This window comes from Haliaeetus albicilla, chromosome 1 (assembly GCF_947461875.1).
Source record: "Haliaeetus albicilla chromosome 1, bHalAlb1.1, whole genome shotgun sequence".
Classification (NCBI taxonomy): Eukaryota; Metazoa; Chordata; class Aves; order Accipitriformes; family Accipitridae; genus Haliaeetus; species Haliaeetus albicilla.
The window spans coordinates 44,438,067-44,459,087 of NC_091483.1; the positions used below are offsets into that span (position 1 = coordinate 44,438,067).

The 21,021-nt window shown below is 37.3% G+C and overlaps 2 protein-coding genes across 12 annotated transcripts in view; one reads left to right on the top strand and one right to left on the bottom strand.

Annotated features, from left to right (window-relative positions):
• On the bottom strand, positions 1–18,642 carry FBXO8 (F-box protein 8). 6 transcript variants are annotated; one of them, XM_069787197.1, is made up of 6 exons: positions 18,506–18,642; positions 13,247–13,586; positions 10,888–11,014; positions 3,241–3,359; positions 1,414–1,610; positions 1–648 (listed from the first exon to the last, which is right to left on the bottom strand). In XM_069787197.1, exons 2-6 carry the CDS (start codon positions 13,573–13,575, stop codon positions 461–463), a joined length of 960 nt encoding a protein of 319 aa, XP_069643298.1. In that variant the 5' UTR covers positions 13,576–13,586; positions 18,506–18,642; the 3' UTR covers positions 1–460. The 6 variants fall into 6 exon arrangements, with proteins under 6 accessions (XP_069643298.1, XP_069643272.1, XP_069643265.1 ...); XM_069787171.1 differs by having other exon boundaries at positions 13,247–13,583; positions 18,506–18,638; XM_069787164.1 differs by lacking the exon at positions 18,506–18,642 and adding an exon at positions 18,288–18,367 and having other exon boundaries at positions 13,247–13,583.
• The window catches only part of CEP44 (centrosomal protein 44), a 15,890-nt gene continuing 13,447 nt past the window's right edge, over positions 18,579–21,021 (top strand). For 2 of the 6 annotated variants that reach the window (XM_069787211.1, XM_069787254.1), the window contains exon 1: positions 18,756–18,887. The gene's annotated coding sequence lies outside the window, so the exon portion shown is untranslated. Of the gene's footprint in view, positions 18,689–18,755; positions 18,894–19,414; positions 20,283–21,021 lie in introns of those variants that run through there. The other 4 variants (XM_069787237.1, XM_069787247.1, XM_069787219.1 and 1 more) reach the window with 4 other exon arrangements.

A 21,021-nucleotide genomic window follows, 5' to 3' on the forward strand; every position in this document is an offset into this window, starting at 1 on the left:
TTATAAGAGATAAAAGGAGAAATTTTAGTTAAAATATTTTACAATAAAATAATTATGATTATAAATCTCTTTAGTTAAATATATACACATTACATGGTATTCTAAAAAGAACAAACTTATTAAAGTTTCAAGCAGATCTAATGCACAAATTCACCACTTTGTCAGCTTAGACTGTAATGTCAGTTTAACATTCGTAAATGGCTGTGTCAGACTAATGGCATTGTTTTGTGCAAAGCTAAAAAAACTATGAAAAACAAATCTCCAGATCCTCCCGTTCCCGTGGTAAATAGATAGAAAAGGTAGTTTACACATACACACACTTACACACACAAACTTCGATTGCATACAGAGGTTAGAATGACCAGCACTAAAATAACCCCCATCTCTACAAAATAATTAATTTCTTGAATTGATGTAGTTTTTGAAAATTACAAATTTTAAGTGCTAACAAATTGTGCTTTTAGGCAGCCACATGGCCAATAAGGTAGATGTTGTCATAAAGGTGCCCTACAAAATCTTCACTAATATTCTGCGCAGCTCGTCGTGTATTTCGGATGAATTCCCTCTTTGACATTTTGTTCTTCACATGAGGGCTTGTTAGATCAATGGAAAGTAGAATTAAAGAGTAACACAGCACATAAACTGCATCTAGACAAGAGAGAATAAAAAAAAAATTAAAAAGGAAATTGTGATCATTAAAAATACCGTTCCCTATCCAAGAACTTTACAGTCTTCATCACCTGGGCTTATAATTACATATATACACACATATATAACAAACAACTTAAAAGGGTATCCCAGTAAAATAAAATTTAATATAGCAATTTCCAAAGTAATAATGTCAGCACATTGCCAGATGAGGATTTACAAATCTCTTAATATTTCTACATTATCCAAAAGTCACTAAGGGCTTTATGCGCATTCATTTAAACAGAGTCTTGAAGTTTTTGTATACTAAGGCCAACATCCTGCTAAAGCTTATCTTTAAATATGTAAGCAGTACCACTGCTGAAAACTGGCTCGCCCCAACCAATTAGAAATGCTTGTTAACTTGAGTGAGGCCCAGAATTTCCTCTCATTTCTGTGGGACTATCCACAAGGTAAAATGTTAAGCGTATGTCTTTGCAAGAGGAAACTTAAAGATAGTACAGAGCTTAAGCACAGACAAAAGTGAAGGAAAGATAACATGAAAATAAAATGCATGTATCAGCTAGGTCTAAGAAAACAATCTGTATGTTATTTTTGTTTTTTTTTTAACCTGAGAGGGAGGATGCCTGTATACTGAACGCTCCCAAGCCAAGTTTGTACTTTCAGAAATACTTGTTTAGGTGCTGATTTTAAAACTGTCATAAACAGTAGCATCATCCAGAAATATAAATACTGATTCATTGAATCAAAGCTCTTTTTTCTTACCAGGGCTAAGGCCAAGCTCTCTCATCAAATCAGGGTTACAAGCACAGAATCTGTGAGAGAACTTTGTTATGAGAGTCTCAAGGTACTCCCCACGCTCCTCAGGAGCATGAATGTGTCTGAAGAACTCTCTCAGTGCATTTGGCAAGAACTGATTTCTGAAGTTGTGCAGCGTCACAAGGTCATCCAAAACATCTCGCCTGGTAGAATAAAATCCCACATAATTAGAGAAATTTCTTTTAACTGTTTAAATATGAAAATGTAGGTTTTAAAAATAAAAATGAAGCTTTAGAATAGTTTATGAGCTTTGTTTTTTGCTGAAAGACAAAGAAAAGTATCACTAACAGCACAAAGATAATATAAACACATATTCTTCAGACATTTACAATAGTAGCTAAATACTACAAAAATATACATTAATCAGAATTCTAAGTTTCTTTACATGCATATGCAATCATAGTCTACATAAAGGCTTTGCTTCCTTTAAACTGTCTGAGAAAGCCATTAAAAAAGACAGTAAAGGGAACAGATTAATGTGTGTCACGCATTTTGGTGCCTAAGTAGAAGCTGTTACAGGAGTATCTTAAAACCAGGCTTAAGTTAGACAAAATTTGCTCCTTTAAAGTCTAAGTCCATCAGGGTGTGATGCTCTCAAGCGTTTTCCACTGAACACAGAAACATCTAAAGGATTCAGACTAGCCTACACGAACAGCTGTGCAAAAGACATCTGAAGGAAATTCGGACGCAAATTTGAAATGAACCAAAGAATATTCTCATATGTTTATTCATTCTATTAAATGTTTCAGTACTAAGAGGGGAGTTTCAACATTTAGAAACCTATTTTTTATTTTTAGTGCCTGATTACACACTCTGTTTACGAAGGGAAGATGAATGGCAGTAGAGGTTGCTAATATTAACTTGCAATCTCATCTGTTAAGTCGTTTTGTATTTTTTCTATTGCCAAAAAAATTGATAATCTGAAGCTTTACAGCACAGCACTGTCAGTGGTGATAACACTACAGAATGACTCCTTTTATTCCTTTAGTGGTACGGGCTGAGGAGGATGCGAAGCAGGAGATGGCTCCTGCTAGAAGCGCTGCTGTCCCTCCGCTCTTCCTATTTAGGTCCAGTTATTATTCTCCTCCTCTTTTAACTTCCTTTGAACGTGTTGGTGCTCCTCTTTCCCGATACTGCACTACGCCAACCTAAAGGTATCCTGAAGGGCAACAGAAAGCCTTGTGGAGGTAGAATAGCATGCTACAGCAGGGATAGTGCTCCCTACTGCAGCTTATGCTGTCTCCAGGAGCATGCTCTATTGCATCTTAGGGGGTGGGTGTGACCTCCATTCCAGACATATCAGACAACCAAATAATGGTTAGATGACTCAACATTAGTTTAAAAGCTATCACCTGGTAAAGTGGTAACTGCTTTTTCTGATTAACACCCATACTAGATAGGAAAAAAAGAAACCTCAAGTCAAAAAAAAGCAGCAAAATATCTATAAAATCTGAATGTCATACAGCACAAATGCAGTTTAAATGCTCACTATAACTTCAAAACAATTTATGCCCAGAACTGCAAAAATGCAGCAAAAGCACAGGATATGAGATTTACTAGTTATAGGTGGTATTTTCAGGGGTTCTTATAAAGTGTTACAGTCACATAAATACTTGAACTGAATAACTGTTCAGATTTAGCAGCAGCATTACTTAGTTGCATTTTCTTGCATTTTTACATCTTTAAAATTACATGAATACAAGCAAAAATACTGTTGAATGCTGCTGTACATTTAAAATGAATAGGAAATGTCTCAAGAGAAATTCAAATTACCTTTCATCAAGGTAGATTCTCAGCTTCTTCCAGTTTAGTGTTCTTGTGCAAAAGATAAACTTAGCTATTTCTTTCGGTGAATCGTCTAGTATGCCCTTGGACATAAAGTAGTTGACTCCCTAAGATAAAATACATGTATGTATAAATATGTTTAATCTTCCTAATGAGTTTAGGAACAAGTATGGTACTTAGCAATGTAGGAACATAATCCTACTAATTAGTTGGTTTGTTTTTCAGAATGATTCCTCTTCCTCTAAATCACATTTCAACATGCAGAATACACTCTAAAATTATACATCAAATGCAAAGAAACAATTTACTGTTATGGTTGAGATTTTACATATACTCACAGTAGGAAATTTAAAATTATGAACCCCATAATGAGCATGATGGTTCTTCAATAATTTCTTCACAGTGTAGACTAGTATTTTGGTTTTCATACTTTTGTAATTGTGTTTAAAATGCTGTGGGGACCATAACTTTTAATTTCATAACTTTTGTAAATAAGAAAATCTTAGCCATAATGTGTTTAGTCTTTAGTATCTTTCATTAAAACATTAATGTTCTCACATGTATACGATGTATCACATTCAAATAGATGCATTAAATGCATTTGTTTAAATGTGTAATAATGCAAATAAACACAAGCACGCTGATTTCAAAGCATAGGTAAATATCAACATATATAAATATGCATACACATAAATAAGAACACTATACCTAACATAAAAAAAAAGTTTAAAAAGATAGAACAATTATGTTTATTTTATATTCTATTATGATTTCCAGAATTTTCCACACTTTGCCAAGCACACATTTTGTATAGAATATACATGCCAAATTTAATTTTAAAATATTTCAGTGATATTCTGGATTCTTTCTGTTCATTGAAATATCCCAAAGCATAAAACTATTTTCCTTATGATCTCAGAAATCAAAACCAACCTAATGGATTTAAAAAATGTTCACATTTTTCAACAACAAAAATCTAAACCTGAGAATAACTAACCAACTAGTTTCAATTCAATTTGGCAGGGGCTGGGAGTGGTTCTGAGCATTTGTTGCAGAGAAGTCTTAAAATACTTAAGTACAGTATCTCTTGACTATACCATAATGTTGAAATAATGTTAAATGTGTAGGACAGTGCATTTCTGCGTAGGATAATGTACCAAGGCCATAATCTAAATCACCTTTAAAATACTTCTGAAATTTTTTTTCATAAATCTTCTGATATCAGACTTCACAATATTTTGCAAGTCTGCCCTTTCAGTTTACATTACATCTATAAAGATGTAGTGGTAACCTGTCACTCGGTGTGTAAACCAACTTCCCAGTACTTTTCAATTTTGCTTAAAAAAGAAATAAAGGACTGAGTGCAGGTTTGGAAAGTTGTTTTATGAAGTGGGTTAGTCAAGCAAAGTCTCAGTTATATCAAGCAAAAAAGAAATTAGAACATATGCTTAAGATATTGATAACAGAAGTGAAAAGCCAGCAAACACCTGTAATACTATCTAGCTGTTTTTACCATGCCATAATTTTTGCTTATATAGTTATAGAAAATAGCAGTTAATCATCATACTTTTTTTTTTAAGAATGTTTTATAAAATAAATAAAAATATAAAGGTTTTATACAGGTAAGAAAAAAAATTATTCCTAGCAATTTTAGGCCCCGATTTTAAGAAGAATCTGTATTTAGGACCATAATGAAACATGTATTGCACTATAAGCTTGCATTTAAGTCCAAATTAGATCATATTTAAGTTTGTCCATAATATGAGTGGACAACATAAGGTTAAGTACTTTCTTGAATTAGAGCTAAATAAGAAACTAAAAATGGGAGATCAAAACATCAGCTGCGTATTAATTCTCCAAGTATTTTGGCAATTTATACAATGCTAGCGCAGAACATCTCCTTTACATTTATCCTGACCTAATGAGACTTACGCATTTGCTTCAGTAATAAGTATTTGCTCAAGGTAATACAAACTGAAGCCTGACGAAGAAGTCTCAGTAGTATTCCTGCTGCAATTATTTAACAAACACTTCTGCAACGTATCCAGAAAATGACCTGGCACATCACAGGTGAGGCAGGATGAAAATAACACCTCCTTTAAGACAGACAAAGGGTTGGTTTCTCTGTGGCAGTAAACGCCATGAGTAATTTCTTTCATGCACTAGATTTCAACTCAAGGTAGGCTCTTCACCAGATGATAGGCTACAAAGTCTTTGCAAAGCATTTTTATTCCCTGTCTCTAATTCCGCCCCCCTCCCCTCAGCACACATCATGGTTGACAATATCTTTCTCTGTGAATGCAGTCTCATTATTCCTTTTCCTCATCTTCTTCATAAATAAACAGGGTATAAATAAAATATACTTCGGCACATGCCATCATTTTTAGTTGCTTTTTATTTCTTCCTAAGCAACCGCAAATACTTTGGAACAATAGAAACCCGATTTCTCTTTAAAGTTCTTAAATTTTGGCTCAAGGCAAATGAAATTTATTTACAAGATTTATGGCGTGTCATCAAATCTGCTTTTTGTAACGTTGTAAACACTGCCTTGAATTCCTCTCAGAACCCATACTTCAAATAAAGGACTTTTGGTAGCTAAAATGGTTGCTTGTGGCAGGTATACTAGCTGAAAGAAGTAGTTCTATAAACTATTAAAATCTATGCTAAGATTATTTATCAGTCATCTGGTGATTCTCTTAGGAAACATTTGACTGAAGTCAGGTAGGCAGACCTGCTCCACTATCTAGCAGGTTGGAAGAGGTCTTTTTAACACTTGGGAAACACTGCAGGATGAGCATACGCGATATGTTCTTCTAATTCTGATTTAGTGGAAGAGTAGTTAGGCGAACAGTACAACAGCCAAGATTTCCCGTAGCACTGTGTCTGCCTAACTTATATGAGGAGTCTGCTTGTCACTATAATGTTCTTAGCATTAGAGAATTAGGAAAGGTGCCTTAAGGATACCTTGCCTCTGTGGCGAGAATGTTACTACTGAATTTCAGACAGCTCAGGATAAAATCTCAATGTATGAAAGTGTTGGTTTAAATTATATATGCAAATAACCATCATAACTATAGACTAACTGTAACAACAAAAGTAATTTGTTGTATTTCAGTATGTTATTTTCCACAGTTGTGCCTTTCTTTCTAGTCACTCGATGCTTGTTTTACCAACCTATTCTGTTACAGCACTGACACTCCTTGCTTGCTTTCTACCTGTTTCCAAGAGTCTTTCTATTCATTGATATCCACACAGGATATCTAAAAGTTTTCTTTTTCAGTACTGGTTTCATTTCCGCATTGATTTTCTTCTCTGCCAAGAGTACTTTCAGAACATTTCAGTAGAGCAGTCAACATTAAAACTTTTGTAGTTGCCTTTACCATCTCTGTTTAGATATGCATACAAAACAAACCAGACATATTCTAAGTTAACGGCATAGAAATCTTGAAATCAGTACTTTTCTACACATATACATGATTTCTCTTTTTAATATTTAAATGGAGTTGTTTGCAAAGTCAGAGTTGGGAGACAATGAAGCTTTTTACCTAAGGTGCATTTAAAAGTAGTGCAGGAAAATATATGACAAATACATTTGTCAATAAAGACAAATTTCACTTAATATTTGAAATTTCAGATTTCACATAAATGGTTGTACACATGCTCTATTTGTTTAGCTTAAATAGTTTTAAAATGTGACTAAGGAATTCACTAGTAGCATGTTAACATTAATATTTTTAGGTGATTTATAATTCTGTGAGTTATATGCTTTTACATTTTGGTAGGATTACATAAGTATCTATGTAAAATACTGATTTCCTTCTAGTCTGTACTGTATTAAAAGAAGACAATTTTGATCACCAACCAAATTAAAATGTTCTTAAATAAAAGCTGAGGAAATACAGGAATTCAAGTTTAAATACTAGCTTAATTATTTAGATAAATTCTTTGGGGGTAGTGACTGTCATTTTATTCTGTATATACAGTATCTGGCGTAGTAGGGCCTCAATTTCTAATTGGGGCTTCTAGGTAACACTAACATTATTAGTAAATAATAATTAGACATGTATGGTGTTATTATTCCCATTTTTCTATGGAAATGCAGTATCTTAATATATTTCATGGTGAATCTTCTGGAACAAAATGCACAGTACTGATGTTATATTTTCTAATATAATTTTTTTTCCCTAAGTTATGAATCAAGTAATTTGGTGACAAATGTGAACACAATATAGACAAACAGTGTCTCTTTCTTTGTATGACTTTAAAATACAGTCTCAGTGATACACACTTATGATGGCAGAAATCACAAGTAGAACGTAGAAATATTTTTCATGTTACACAGAATCTATAACTAATATTTACAAGAGTAAAGTTCTCTGACTTAATGTAGAGTTTTCAAAAGGTTTCAGGTGTCTGGTCCATTCTAACTTTTTAGATGAATCACACAAAAGAATTTCTTCCCTCTACGACATACACATACTTTTAATATTCTTAGGACAGATAAATCAATTCATCTCAAAATTGGCTTGCTTAGTAGATCACTATGAAATCGTGTAAGTTTTCAAAAATTTTGGTTAGAAATATACAGCACAGTAAATATTTAATCATCTACAGACTATCTATAATTAAAGTCAGGTAACGTAGCTTTACGCAAGTGGCTAACAATTCATTTATAATCAAGAAAAGGTCAGAAAACTGACCTCCCTGGCAAAAACTAAGGGAAGTAGGTAATGAATGAGACAATCAGAAGAGTGGAAAGTGAGGCTTAGTATAAGCACTGTCTTACTGTACTTTATTGTTATTATGCTACGTAAAGGAAATCCCAATCTCATTAAGGTCTGAGAGTTTCGATACAGTCTAGATTCCAACAGATACATAAAAATAAAGCCATTGAACAGAATGAGTTAGAATCATTAAGAATGAAACAAAAATTAGATCTTCTTTCCTGATCAAAGGATTCTCTTTTCCACCTTCAGTTCCAATTTTAACTACATAGCATAGCTCCATGTAATAAACTTGACAAAATACATTGTAGGGAGTTAGGAACAATATACAAAACAGTGGGAAATAACTTTTGGTTGCTTACAAATTCTGAGTCATAAGCGTATGAAATATGAAATGAGCACTGCATGAGAAACATTTCACATACACCATACACTCTTTAGAAAAAAATATAGCAGAGACCATGTAGGCAGATTAAACAACATAATATTCATATTCAAGTGTTAATACTAACACTAAACCACCCCCTCTCCCCAAAGAAACAAAACCCAAGTTCCAAAATCTTGGCTACAATGGTGCTGCCATATGAAAAAAAAAAACACCAAAAAACCACCACCAACAAAAAAAACCATCACCATAAAAAGGAAAAAGGGAGAAACCAAACATGCACTGGAGGTTTTTTTTTTTTCAGATTATGTGTAACTTGATTAGGCACATCCTTCCAGCAGAATGTGAGCACCTGCTATGAATTATACAAGCTCATGCACACAATCAGTACATTAAATTACAGCAGGTATCACAACACCATGCACACAACAATGGCTAACCAGAGAATCCTACCACAAAGTGTGTAGATGCTCTTCCCTACCCCGTGAGCCACCGCTAGCTCTGGAGCTGTTGCTGTGGAGCCTGGTTACCCATTTTCATGACATGGGCGGTGTCCTTTGGAGAATCTTGCTCCTGTGGCTGTAAGTATTCCTATTTTTATAGTAATTTGATCAGGTCTGTTATCAAATGTAAAGCAGAGTTTGGCAGGAAATTCGGAGACGCAATTTGTAATAGTGGAATGTCATATCATATATTCCAGTCACAGTGTCCTTATAATAATAATTCTGCCAATATCACAGTTGTAAACAATAAAAGCAAGAGTATTTGTGAATTCTCCTGAAACTCAGGCCCTGAATGATTCCTGCCAGGCTACGGTGCTCCACAGGGAGAGAGGAACAGAAGCCCTTAGGAGATATCCTGAGGTTCTTGTCTCTCACTAGGCCTGAAACGGACTGTTTGTACTACAATTGTACAATACAACCATAATGAACCCAGAAGAAGTAAGTGTGTCATAATAAATTTAATACCTAATTCAGGTATACTATAAGGTCGTTCTAATTTGCAGATCTCAATTTCCTTTAAGAATAATGAATTTTTTATTCAGTGCCTTTTGTGAAGGCTCCGCATGCTTTAAACCTGCCAAGATTACTTTAAATTAGGTTGGAATATAACAGCATATTACAAACTAAGATAGTAAGTGAAAAATTATGTTAAAACAAATTGAAAGACAAAGAAAAATTTGGGTGGACAAAGCTGTTACCAATTAAAACTTGATATATTCTTGAAAACACATTTAAGTTACCTAAATATTGCATTTCATTTGAAAAGCTTTACATTTATTAGAAAATTCACCAAAATCCTGCTGAAAATCAATGCTAATTACTCAAGTGGCAAGGTGCTGATAAGATGTCTCAGCACTGCGTATCACAGTTCAAGGCAGAGCTCTACCAGAGACATTACAAAATACTGTAATTTGTGACTAATAAAAGTAGTGGGTTTCTTTATCAAGCAGAATATGAGATAAAGCAAGAATTTAAACAAAATCACATTATTGTAATGATTCATACAATTTCTTGATTTGTTTCACCCCTTGGTCACAAGTTCATGCCTTCTGTATCATATCAGCAGAGGCAACTATTGGCTCCTAGAAGTGTATCTTTTCATTTCTCTTAATCCTTTTACTACTTCGGATTTATTCAATTACCACTTCCTTGTGTATGTATAAACATATGCAGGAAGTTAATACTACTTTTTGTTCAGTACTATGTACCTTCTTTTCCTAGGAAACAGGAAGCAGGAGTGGTTTCATACACAAAAGAGACCCTTTGTCACTTGGGCATTAACTGCATATCTCCCAGGCAAATGCTGTCTACTCTCAAACTCTTCTTTGAAAGGTGACAGAGTGAAAGCAGAAACTGACTTTTCCAGTTAGTTACATGAATTAATAAATGGAAATCTTTTAGTTTGACACGCGATATTTTTTGAAAATAAATATATGTTGCTATACGCTATAAAGAAAGATTATCTTTATGCATAACAAACATCCACAGAAATAAAATCAAACTGATCTTTAGGATAGTTCAGCAGTACATCTTTTTCATAGTATTGCAAGATTTACCCCTTGATAGTGGAAATATTTAAAAATCCCTTACAAGAAACCATAATTGTCATAGAAGCAATTGGTGTTACTTTATACCTCATCCTGTTTTAACTGAAGTGGGATCAAACTCATACTCTGCAGAAGCATTTTAGCATTTTAATTTATGTAAGCATATTATTATCCTTTTCAAATTCACCATTGTCTCTTCAGTTAGGATCTCTGCCTCGTTCCTAAGTCAATACGCAGTTATGAATTTCTGGCATCCATAGGTCAGACCACTGTACAGAGCACTTAAAAGGCAAGCCATGTAAATGATGTGCACAGGTACCATACGCAAAAAAGATCAGGATAGGGCTGTAACTAAGTGTTAAACATTCCTACAGTAAAACAAACACCTATTAAAACTTGGCTTTTAATATGGCTATAATTATAAAACAATCACAATTATTTTAACTGTTTATTACTGTCAGCAACAGTTCACTTACCTCATCAGGGTTGGCATTAAAGGTGAGACTGCCCTCATCTAGCTGCATATACAATTTTCTAAAAGAAAATCCTAGAGGCGGATTCTTATTGTATATAGAACAGTGACCCCAAGTGGATTTGCACAACCTATGAAAATAGAATTAGTCTATTATCAAAATTCCTTTCTGTATTTCAAGTATTTTACAGAAGCAAAATGTTATCAACACTGCAAAGCCAAATACTCAAACTGTAGGAAAAGTTAGAAATAGGTTGCTTGTAACACTTAGTTACTAAGTCTTTTGCATGTGTGTTGCTAAAGTCTTCAATTATATGATTATCATTTTCTTCTCACCCAGGTTTTGGTGTATTTGAATGCAATCTCAAAACATACCCCAGTAGGTGGCATCATAATGACATCCACACAGCTGAGACCTGCAGCACTCCTAGTATCCGATCACTGGATAACTGTGACAAGTTCTCCCGCAGCAGTGTGACATTAAAAAATTGTGTTTCTTTTCTTGTGCCTCAGTTGTGCAGTGAGTGGGACACCACATCTGCACAAAATTATGCCATTAACTCACTGCTTTCCCCATCTGTCCTTTTCCACCTGACTGTCACTTTCCAGTCTTGATTATTTGATCCAGGCCCATTCCTCCGTATCTTCCATCACTTCTCAGTTTCTCTCCCTTCTACCCCACTCTGACTCCATATCTCAGTTTCATCAGTTTCTGTCCCTTAGTGTCCTTGAAGACACCATCTGTATTTCCCTTGAACTTTCACTTTCTAGGCATTTTGTTATCTAGATTTGTTATTGAACTGGTAGTTCTGCTTCAACACATCTGTTTTGTAAATAATTAGGCACAATGCTTAGGACCCAGCAGGTAGCCACTGAGGACATCACAGAAACTTTGTTTTCAGTTCAGAAACCTGGATCTTATTTGGACTGAGTTCAGAACTGCAGCCACAGGACCTGCCAAAGCCTAAACTCAAACACATCCAATACATGCAGAACATTGAAGACTAAGATGTCTATAGAGATTATGCAAATTAAGGTTTTTATTAATTTTTATTAATTTTCTAAATCAGGACACATTGACTACCGAAGTGTATACTTTGAACTGAGTATTATTTGGGAAGATTTCACTAAAAATAATTGAGCTATTTCTCAGGATGAACTCTGAGAAAAATACTGTATGTTAAGACTACATACTGTGTACAATCAAGAAGTTATAGTATCTTCAAGCTTTGGTCCAGGGAATTTATTTGTATTTAGTGTGGTTTTGATACTAAGAACCGAGTACAATACAATGCATACTGATATACATAAACTTAGAAACTTAGCAGGATCTTCACTAGAATTCCTGTTTCCTGCCAAGACAACAGTCCCCAACAGCAGAACAACTGTGACTAAGAAGTTAAAATTGCATTATCCTACTGCTGAGTTCATAAAGCGTGATAGGAAGTGAAGCTGCTTAATTCAAATGCAGAGGGGCAAAGAAACAGTTGACGGAAGGAAGAGATGTAGAGCACAATGAGAGGAGAAGAAACAGAACCTGAACAACAATGCAACTATTACAGTAATACTACTTACTGTCTGTTAAGGGGTAAGAATATGTTGTGAAAGAAGATACAAGTTCTGCTCACTGACTACTCTAAAGATAAGTATGATTTCATGAGTCTTTCCTGGCATTGTAAAACACCAAATATTAAAGAAAATATTTTAAATTAAATTTTGATCTTATACTGTTTTATTTAACAGAATGTTCCTTTATTTATTTTCTGGACATACAAACTCTGTATATGTTATATAAATGTGTTTCAACTGTTAGACTGCAGAAATTCCACTTGATGCGTGTGCAGAACTGACCTTTTCTTTCCCCATTCCATCACTCATCTTCCAAAAACATATACTTAAGTTGCTCTAAGACAATTATATAGATGAGGTCTCAACCCTTTCTATCTGGAGCTTCAGCAGAATAGGTTTGCTTGCTCAAGCTAGATATTTGTTTGAAGTTCAGAGAAGTAATAATACAAACATTTGAGATGTGCTTTGAGCTAATACAAAAGTGAAGACAAGTTTTTTTGCCCCCATGATATATCAAACAACAGGTGTGTAGTAATACACATGTATACTTGTACCAAGCACACTTGTGTATGTAGTAATCTCCACTAACACCTGATAGTAATTAGAAATCCAGAATAACACATTTTTAAACCACATTCATGTTTCCCCTATGTCAAATCTCATTTAACTTAAGATACCTTTGCTAAGGTTAGAATGACAAAAAGCACACACTGAGACAAATTTAAAATCTAATAATTATTTTTACTATGTCCAGTTGATAGGGTTTGGTATTTTTTTTTTTTTTTTTTGCTTACCCTTGCCAGAGAAGCTCATCATTAGCAAGATCCTGCCAGACGCATGAAGCTAGACAGAGATCAGTTGCATTCAGGTATGACAAAATGGTAAAACTAAGCTCTGGTGGCAGCATTTCCAGGTTAATGAATCCTTCTTGTTCTTTAGATTTTCTTGTCTTCAACAGGTGGTAGATGTCAATGCCTCCTTGGGCTTGTTTGCGATGACTTGTATTGGAAACACTGTTAGTAGCTATTCTCCTACCATGTTCTCTGGTAAGATAGCCTTGTCCACTGTATCCTTGGTGTTGCAGTTGCTGGTTCCTAGCAACTCTCCAGAGTCCCTGACCCATCTGCGAGCCTGCTGGACATAAAATCCAAATTAAATGTTGACAGCTATTTATAAATATTTGTAAGATAGACTCAGCACACACTGGAAAAATAAAATTGTAGGACTGATCTGAATAGAAAAAAAGTGAGTTTTGTCAAAGTTATGCTGAGGATGTAATCTGTCTCCAGTGAAGCAACTGAATAAATATTGAAAACAAAAACCACAAAAAACCTAGATTTTTTTCAAAAACTTCTATGCTTGAAGAGTTACAAAATTAACAATAAGCTTCTGCAAACAGTACCAAACAGTATCTGTGTCCTATGCAAGTTAAGAAGCCTTACCATAAGAACATTTGGAATTATTGTCTCCAGACTTCCTTTAAAATTTAATGAAAATACCTTATTTAGGGTCAATGAAGTGCTGTAACATGTAAGGAGAAACAAAAATGTCTTGAGTAGTGGGTAGCACACAAAATTAGGCCGTGACTGACATTAAGACAAAGCTTAATGGCTTCAATGATAATGCATTAAGGATTCAGTTTCTCGTTTCTGAGCACCAAGAGTATCTTTTCACGCTTTCTTGCACAGTAGCATAAAAACTTCAGGATAAGGCTTCTATATCTTACTAATCACTGTTTGTTATTTTTTGTCAAACTTTGCTGCAGATGGTAATAAAGAGAACAGATCCTGAATGTTAGTCAGTTATCAAGATTTCTGAGTGCCACAACTCAAATTTCAGTAACCTCTATTTACCAAGAGAGAAAATTAAAAGTAAAATAAATCATACTAATTCAGTATGAGAATGTTGTCTTAATCCCAGCACAAGTAGTGTATATATGGTGATCTATCTTATTTTTCAACCTTTGCTATGATGACAGATCACTAAAGCGATCATGCTAGTAATCTGCAGGTTCCCAATGCTGACTTTCAAAAAAGAAACACTTATGGCCTGGTCTGGTAGGTTCTCACGTGTATTTGAAATTATGTATATTCTATTAGCATGAGGAAGTAAAAATGGGGCTTTAACACTGTTAAAGGTTGGACATGAATGGAAACTGTTCTATGTAAGCAGAAAGAAATAAGCCATGGATGCAATGAGTGATTATGGGAGAAAAATGGAGAAATTAGAGAAATTACAGAAAAAAAACATAACCAAGACGGAAGTAGACAAAAGACAGGTTCAGCTGGCTGGTGAAGCAGTTACCTATATAAGCGTCCATTCAGGGGAAGTTCAAGATTTTATTTCTAGATAAAGCCACAGTTGTGAAGAAACTGTAGTCACATGTATTATAGTCAATTTAGTAATATGCAAGGTTTTACATAAATTCATCATTAATTTTATTCTCATTTCTTTTACAGTTACATATTTGGCTTAATTTTTTATCAGACAGAGGCAGGTTAAACCATGATCAACTACTATAACTTATCAGGCAAGTTTAAAAAAAAAAAGCTGAATCACACCATAAATAGGATATGCAACTGGCTGCAAGAATGTATGCATAAAGAAGGTATTGTCATTTTCTCGAGACCAGCATAAAATTTTTAAAAGTCCTTCAGGCTACTGGTAAAGTTGCTTCATGAGAGAAAGCTATACCGCAATCTGCCATTTAAAAAGTGGCAACACAAGGATGAGCGGTCTGATGAAAGTGGGCCTTAGTAATTCATGCTGGTGTTTGCATTTAATTTATGAAACTTCTAGCTGTAAAATAAACACATTTCTTCACAAGATGAAGAACCTGCCTTTATTTTTCATTGCCTAATAATAAGAGGTAGCAACTTATTTAAAAGAAACATTGCCAGAGCTGCAGTTGCTCAGTGCCACCTTTTTCTGGTTTTGAACAACTAAATCTCTCCAAGAAGGAAGTTACTAACCTTCACTCCACAGCAGAATCACCAAGCGCTATTACAACAAAATCAAGAGCGATTAAATGAATTGGTGGTAGGTGTGCCAGAACTGGCATTTGGGACTACAAGCACAGACCCATCAAATTGCCTGCAGCTCCAACTCCAGCTGCTGCTGCCATTGTCCCTGCCGAGCAGGCAGAGCATACAGTGATGTGCAGTGAAGAACCAAGCTAAAAACCAGTTTGTGTGGGTAGGCAGTAACAGCCAAGGGCTAGAAGGAGGAGAGGAGACTTTCCTAAGGGATGAAAAGAGGAGATAAGGAATATTTCTGAGCAAATACAACATTTCAAAAGGAGCTACTATCACCGTGCTAGAGGATTCAATTAATATAAAGTTCCTGTTTTGCTAGGCACTGTATATAAGCTTGTTAATTACTTAAGTACAGTACTTAGATGTCTCTAAATACCTTGGGAGGCTTCAACCAATTCTTGACCTTAGCCCTGCGAGTAAATTGAACGCTGCCAACAAGGCGTTGCACTTTCAAATATGCAGATGCTAAATTCAGAGGCTGTGTTCACTCTTGGAAGATATCAGATGACCTGAATGACTGAATAAAAATGATCTTTCAATTCAATTATGTAAAAAATTTAGGGTTTTGAAAGAGGTAAATATATTCACAGACATGTAGATGCAACTCAAATATAATCTGCACACTTTCTCAGTGTAGCTCTTCACGTAAAAACAAAAATAAAGTCTGCCTGAAAATATAGCATTGACTCCAAACAAAATGATAAAATAGCCAAACAGCAAAATACTAGTTTCAGGGACAGAGAGAACCAGGAGCGAGGGGTTGTAATTCCTCATCATTATTTCAAGCCCTTAACCACTAAGGCAATAGAAATCAGCAAGAAAAAAATATGACAAGATTGCAATATTAAACCTTATATTTCACAAAAGATGAAATGAGAGAACCTATTCTATGTAAATTGTGTATGTCAAATAGAAAGAAAGGAAACTTCTGTTAAAAGCAGAAATCTGTTGAGGTAAGTTTTTGTAAGACAAATTAAGGAAATTATTTTGATAGTATTTTGCCACCTTTTCTGATATTAGCTTGTACCTTTATAACAAAGCCACATTTCTATACACATCTGTTAACTCCCAACTGTTAGAAACCTTCCAAAAATACTAATTATTTGAGCATAGTTTAGATAAAAGAAAGGAGAAGAAAAAAGGATTAACAGGGAGTTCAAGGCTCTGAAGATCATTAGGAATCATACCGTGACAAGTTTCATAATCATAATACACCAGGAAGACAAGAAAGACCAGCAGCATTATCAGAAACAGCTCATAGAAAGGCTGTACCCAGTCAATTATCAAGTGAAGTGCTATCAGGTAAGCATCTGGCAATTTTATAATAGCTTTCAAACCTCTTCAAAGTCAGATTATCTTTCTGTTCTATATGCACTACCTGTAAAGAATTTGGTAGTGGTCACAGAGGATCAAGTTTTCCTACTCAGCCCTAAATCAAATATCCAAATTTTAGTTGCTAGTTTAGTATCTTTATTGCAATATTCAGCTAGAAGTTCCTGTTCACAAAATACATTCTATTGAGGAATACTGAGCTAACAAGAATACTGACAGTTCTTGCTGGTGCTCACAGGGTTTTTCTCCCCACACAAAAGCTACTTGCTATACATCACCAACAACATAATAATTTCTAATTATTTAACACTAGAAGTGGCTCCAAGACAGAAAAAAAAAATACTGTGTCATTCAAGGAACTAGCCTTCTTATAATGTACTCCTATGCTTATACAGAAGATGTCAGTGCAGAAATCATTTTAAAAGTCTTTTTAAATGTAAAACATGATAAAAAATTCATATATTTGCTATTTTAAGTACCAACTGGAGAAATTTCAGAGAAGAAACAAAGTGAGACAATTTAAACCATTCTAGAACCAGCTGCCGGAAATCCACAAGCTTCAATATGCGTAGCTATTCAGCAGCCTATATGCCATTCGTTAGATCACATTTTATTTTCTCCCTTGTACAATTACTTTCAGCTTTTTAGTAATCCAGGATTAATGCTTTGAGAACGCACTCATAAAACAAGATGGGTAAACTCATTATTATTATTATAAAGCCTTTAAAGTAATGGTGTCCAGGACCATATTTTAAAATTATTTTGAACATACATTTTCAGTCTCCAGATTCACTCAAATGTATGGTTCCAAACTTCCAATTATGTAACTTTATCTAATAATTGAAACCTCTTGATAGCTTGGCCGTAATGACTACCACAGTAAAAAGAACACCAAGCTTGTTCACAAACTGCTGATCCTCTCTAGCTCTGTCTGATATCTATCCGAGTCTGACTTCAATTTTAATCATGTCTTCTTCATGCTACTTTGCTCCTGCATAATAAATTCTTCTGCAGTGTTGAAGAGCGTGACGGGATATTAAAAGCTAAACATAAGCTAGACTAATGCTGTGTTGGTACTGGCTTCTGCTGTATTAAATAAAAACCAACATACGCTCTCGACATAAACCCCCTCCGCTTTATGGTAACCGAGCTCTACAGCCGCCGCTTTGCGACCACAACTATCCGACCGGGAAACGTTCCTTCCTTCGATGTTACCGAAGCCGAAGCTTCGCCCTTCGCAGCTGCGCTCGTAACCGCGGCCTGCTGATCCCCCTAACGTGAGGGCCTGCCAAACCCGACTCCAGGCAACTACGCTGGCGGCTCCAGAGGCACGGCCGGTCCCTCACGCCCAAGGCCGCCCCAGCTGAGGGGAGCGCCCCGGGGAGCCCCCTTCGCCGAGGGCCGCGGCTGCCCGCCCGCCGCCCCGCGTCCCGAGGAGCTGCGCGGCCGCCCTGCTCGCCGCCTACGCCGAGTCGCGCTTCTCCCCGCAAAGCGGGGCCGGGACCTCGGCCGGGGCGGGCCGGGGCACGGCCGCCCCCCGTCTCGGCGGACACCGGCGAGCCAGGCCCGGCGGGTGCCGCCCCCGCGCGCCATTGGGCCGCTCCAACGGGCCCGGCTCTCGATTGGATGCGCCGCCCGTCCATCCGCCCCCGCCTGCCCCGCTGAGGGAATCCGCGGGGCCCCTACCTGTGCGAGCTCGGGTCCCAACCGCCGCCGCGACGAGCCCGGCCCGAGTCGGTGCGTGAGCCTCGCCGGGCAGGAAGGGGCCGAGCAGCCCCCGGCGGCGGCGGGGAGAGGCGGCGGGAGCCAGGCAGGCCCCTCCGGCACGCAGGGAGGCCGCCGCCGCCGCCCCGTCTCCTCGCCTGGCAGGTTTGACGTTTGCTGTTGTTGCTGGAAGTGACGTCACCGCGGAGGGACGCGCGGGAAGCGGAAGCGGCCGGCGGGTCTGGCGGCGGCAGATTCAGTCTGCGCCCGCCGCCGGTCGGCGGGTTCCTGAGGGGAGGCAGCGGGTGCGCCCGCCGCCCCGGGGCGGCCGGGAAGAGGGTTCCCGCAGCAGCGGCTGGCGCGGGTGAGCGTCAGGACGTCTCTGGGGGTGGGGGTTTGGGCCCCCGCGGGGGCCGGCGGCGCGGCACAGCTCCGAGCCCAGGGCCACCCGTCTCCTCAGGGACGGCGAGCCCCGGGGCGGAGCGGGGGAGGCCCGGTCACCGGCTGGTCTAGGGGCGAGGAAGGGCCGGTGGCGAGCCGGCCCCGGCCCCGGCCCCGCTCTTGCGAGTTCGCCTCAGGGCGCCGGCGCGGCCCCGGGACGGCAGCCAGGGCTGCTTTTTTTTTTTTTTTTTTTTTTTTTTTTTTTTTTTTTTTTTCCGCCGGTGTTTCGGTGGCGCCCAGGGCAACCGGCCCGCCACGCGCAGTTCCTTGCGCGGGTCGCTCGTTTGCAAGTATCCTGTGTGCTGGAAGCGTGTCTGTTGCAGCTGGCGCGATAGCCAAGCGCAGTGTTTGTCCTTGACGTTTTTGCATCTCTGCGTAACGGTGTGATCCCCTCCTCCCCGCCGCGTGTAAAGAAGAGTGTAAATACAAGTAGTAGAAATTAGAAGACTTTTTGTTAGGCGTTTTAAAGACAGTGTTTACAGTGTTAAGATACTTGGTAACTTGTATGGGTTTTTTTGGTGGTGAGGTGTTCGTTTGGGTTTTTTTTTTTTTGACATTCATTAGTTCTTTGAATACCATATGCAATTTTGAGAGTAGTTCTTTAAACCACTTGCAGTTCTGTGTTACCGTCTCTTAATGCTTTGTTATACCCATTTTTATTCTGGATAGCCAATGTTCTGTAAGTGTTTCGTCATGAATTCCTACAGGCAAAAGCTGTGTGCCGCTTTTTTATAGTGTTCACCTTCCCAAGATGTTAAAGTAGTTTCTACCAACTTAACTCTGTTATTTTTATGATCTCTTGAGCTAGTCGGTTTGTAGTGACAGTAGTTGCCAGTTTTTACATCCAGAGGTCTGGTGTAGAAAGGATTGATGATACTTTTGGGAAACTGCCTATATGATTAAATGAATTCCTGTGAGAGTGTCTTCTATAAGTATTTGCACTGCAGATTAGAGCTTCAGTTTTATGTCAGACTATTTGAGACTTGTCTTGAGATCTGGTTAAATTGGCAAAACCATAGGGTGGATCACTTTGTAAGGCCATGCAGGAAGAATAGCTGCCTCAGTTTCCAAATACGTGAGGTTAAATTGTCTCTAGCCTTTAACAATGAGTGTTGTGTAGTTATGTTTGGCATGACTAATAACCCAGAACCTAATGATTAAAGAGGAAGAACCTTGTAATTATAGGAAGAAAATACTTTAACAAGGGCAGAACACATGTGAAGATCTTCATCTCCTTGAAGATAGCTGATTTAAACACCATAGAGGCACAAGAGAAAAGAAAGAAAAAAAAACCAACAAAAACCAAACCCAGATAATTGTGAGTGCAAGCTTTAACTGTATTTTCTTTTTCTTTTTTTTTTTTTACTATAAGTGAACTTTGTGGTCAAGAAGTTCCCTTCAAGAAGACTCATTGCTTTAATGAGTAGGACCAAATAACAAAGCTGAAAACTGGAGTATCCGTCAGAGTTAATTTCTGACAATGCTAGACATAATCTCTTTGGAGCGTTTGGTCTTTTAGTCTGAATCTCGTGTCAGCAAGAGAAATGATATAGAAGTCTGTATTTTGAGGATATCTCTTCATGTATAGGCTGTCAGGCAATGCCTTTTCACTGCTTGGATTGGTAGGCTTCCAAGTATTTGTTTTCTGGTAAGAAGACAGTGGCAGGCAATTATCTCCCAAGTTCTAGTGGAAAATTGAACAGTAAGTTTCTGTTCTAAGGCTTTATAGCTGAAATCATTACTTTTTCTGAGGATTTTGGGGGAAGTACTGTAGAGGATTAAGCCAGTTACAAGCAGATCTCAAGGATGTGAGGAAGGAGAACTGTTTTTGTGAGGTGTCAACTTTCTGTACTTCTGTATTTTAACTAACTCTTTTTTTTCTTTTTTTGCCTTGGTTTTTCTCTAAACCGTTCAAAACCCACTGAGTTTGGCTGTTTGCTAACAGACTTTCTAAAGTTTTATCGGTCTGTCCAGATTGCTAAGATGCAAGCCATTTGTTTTCAATTGTGACTTAAGAGCTTGGCTATCATCTGGTCTGCACTTTTAAAGTCTTGTGT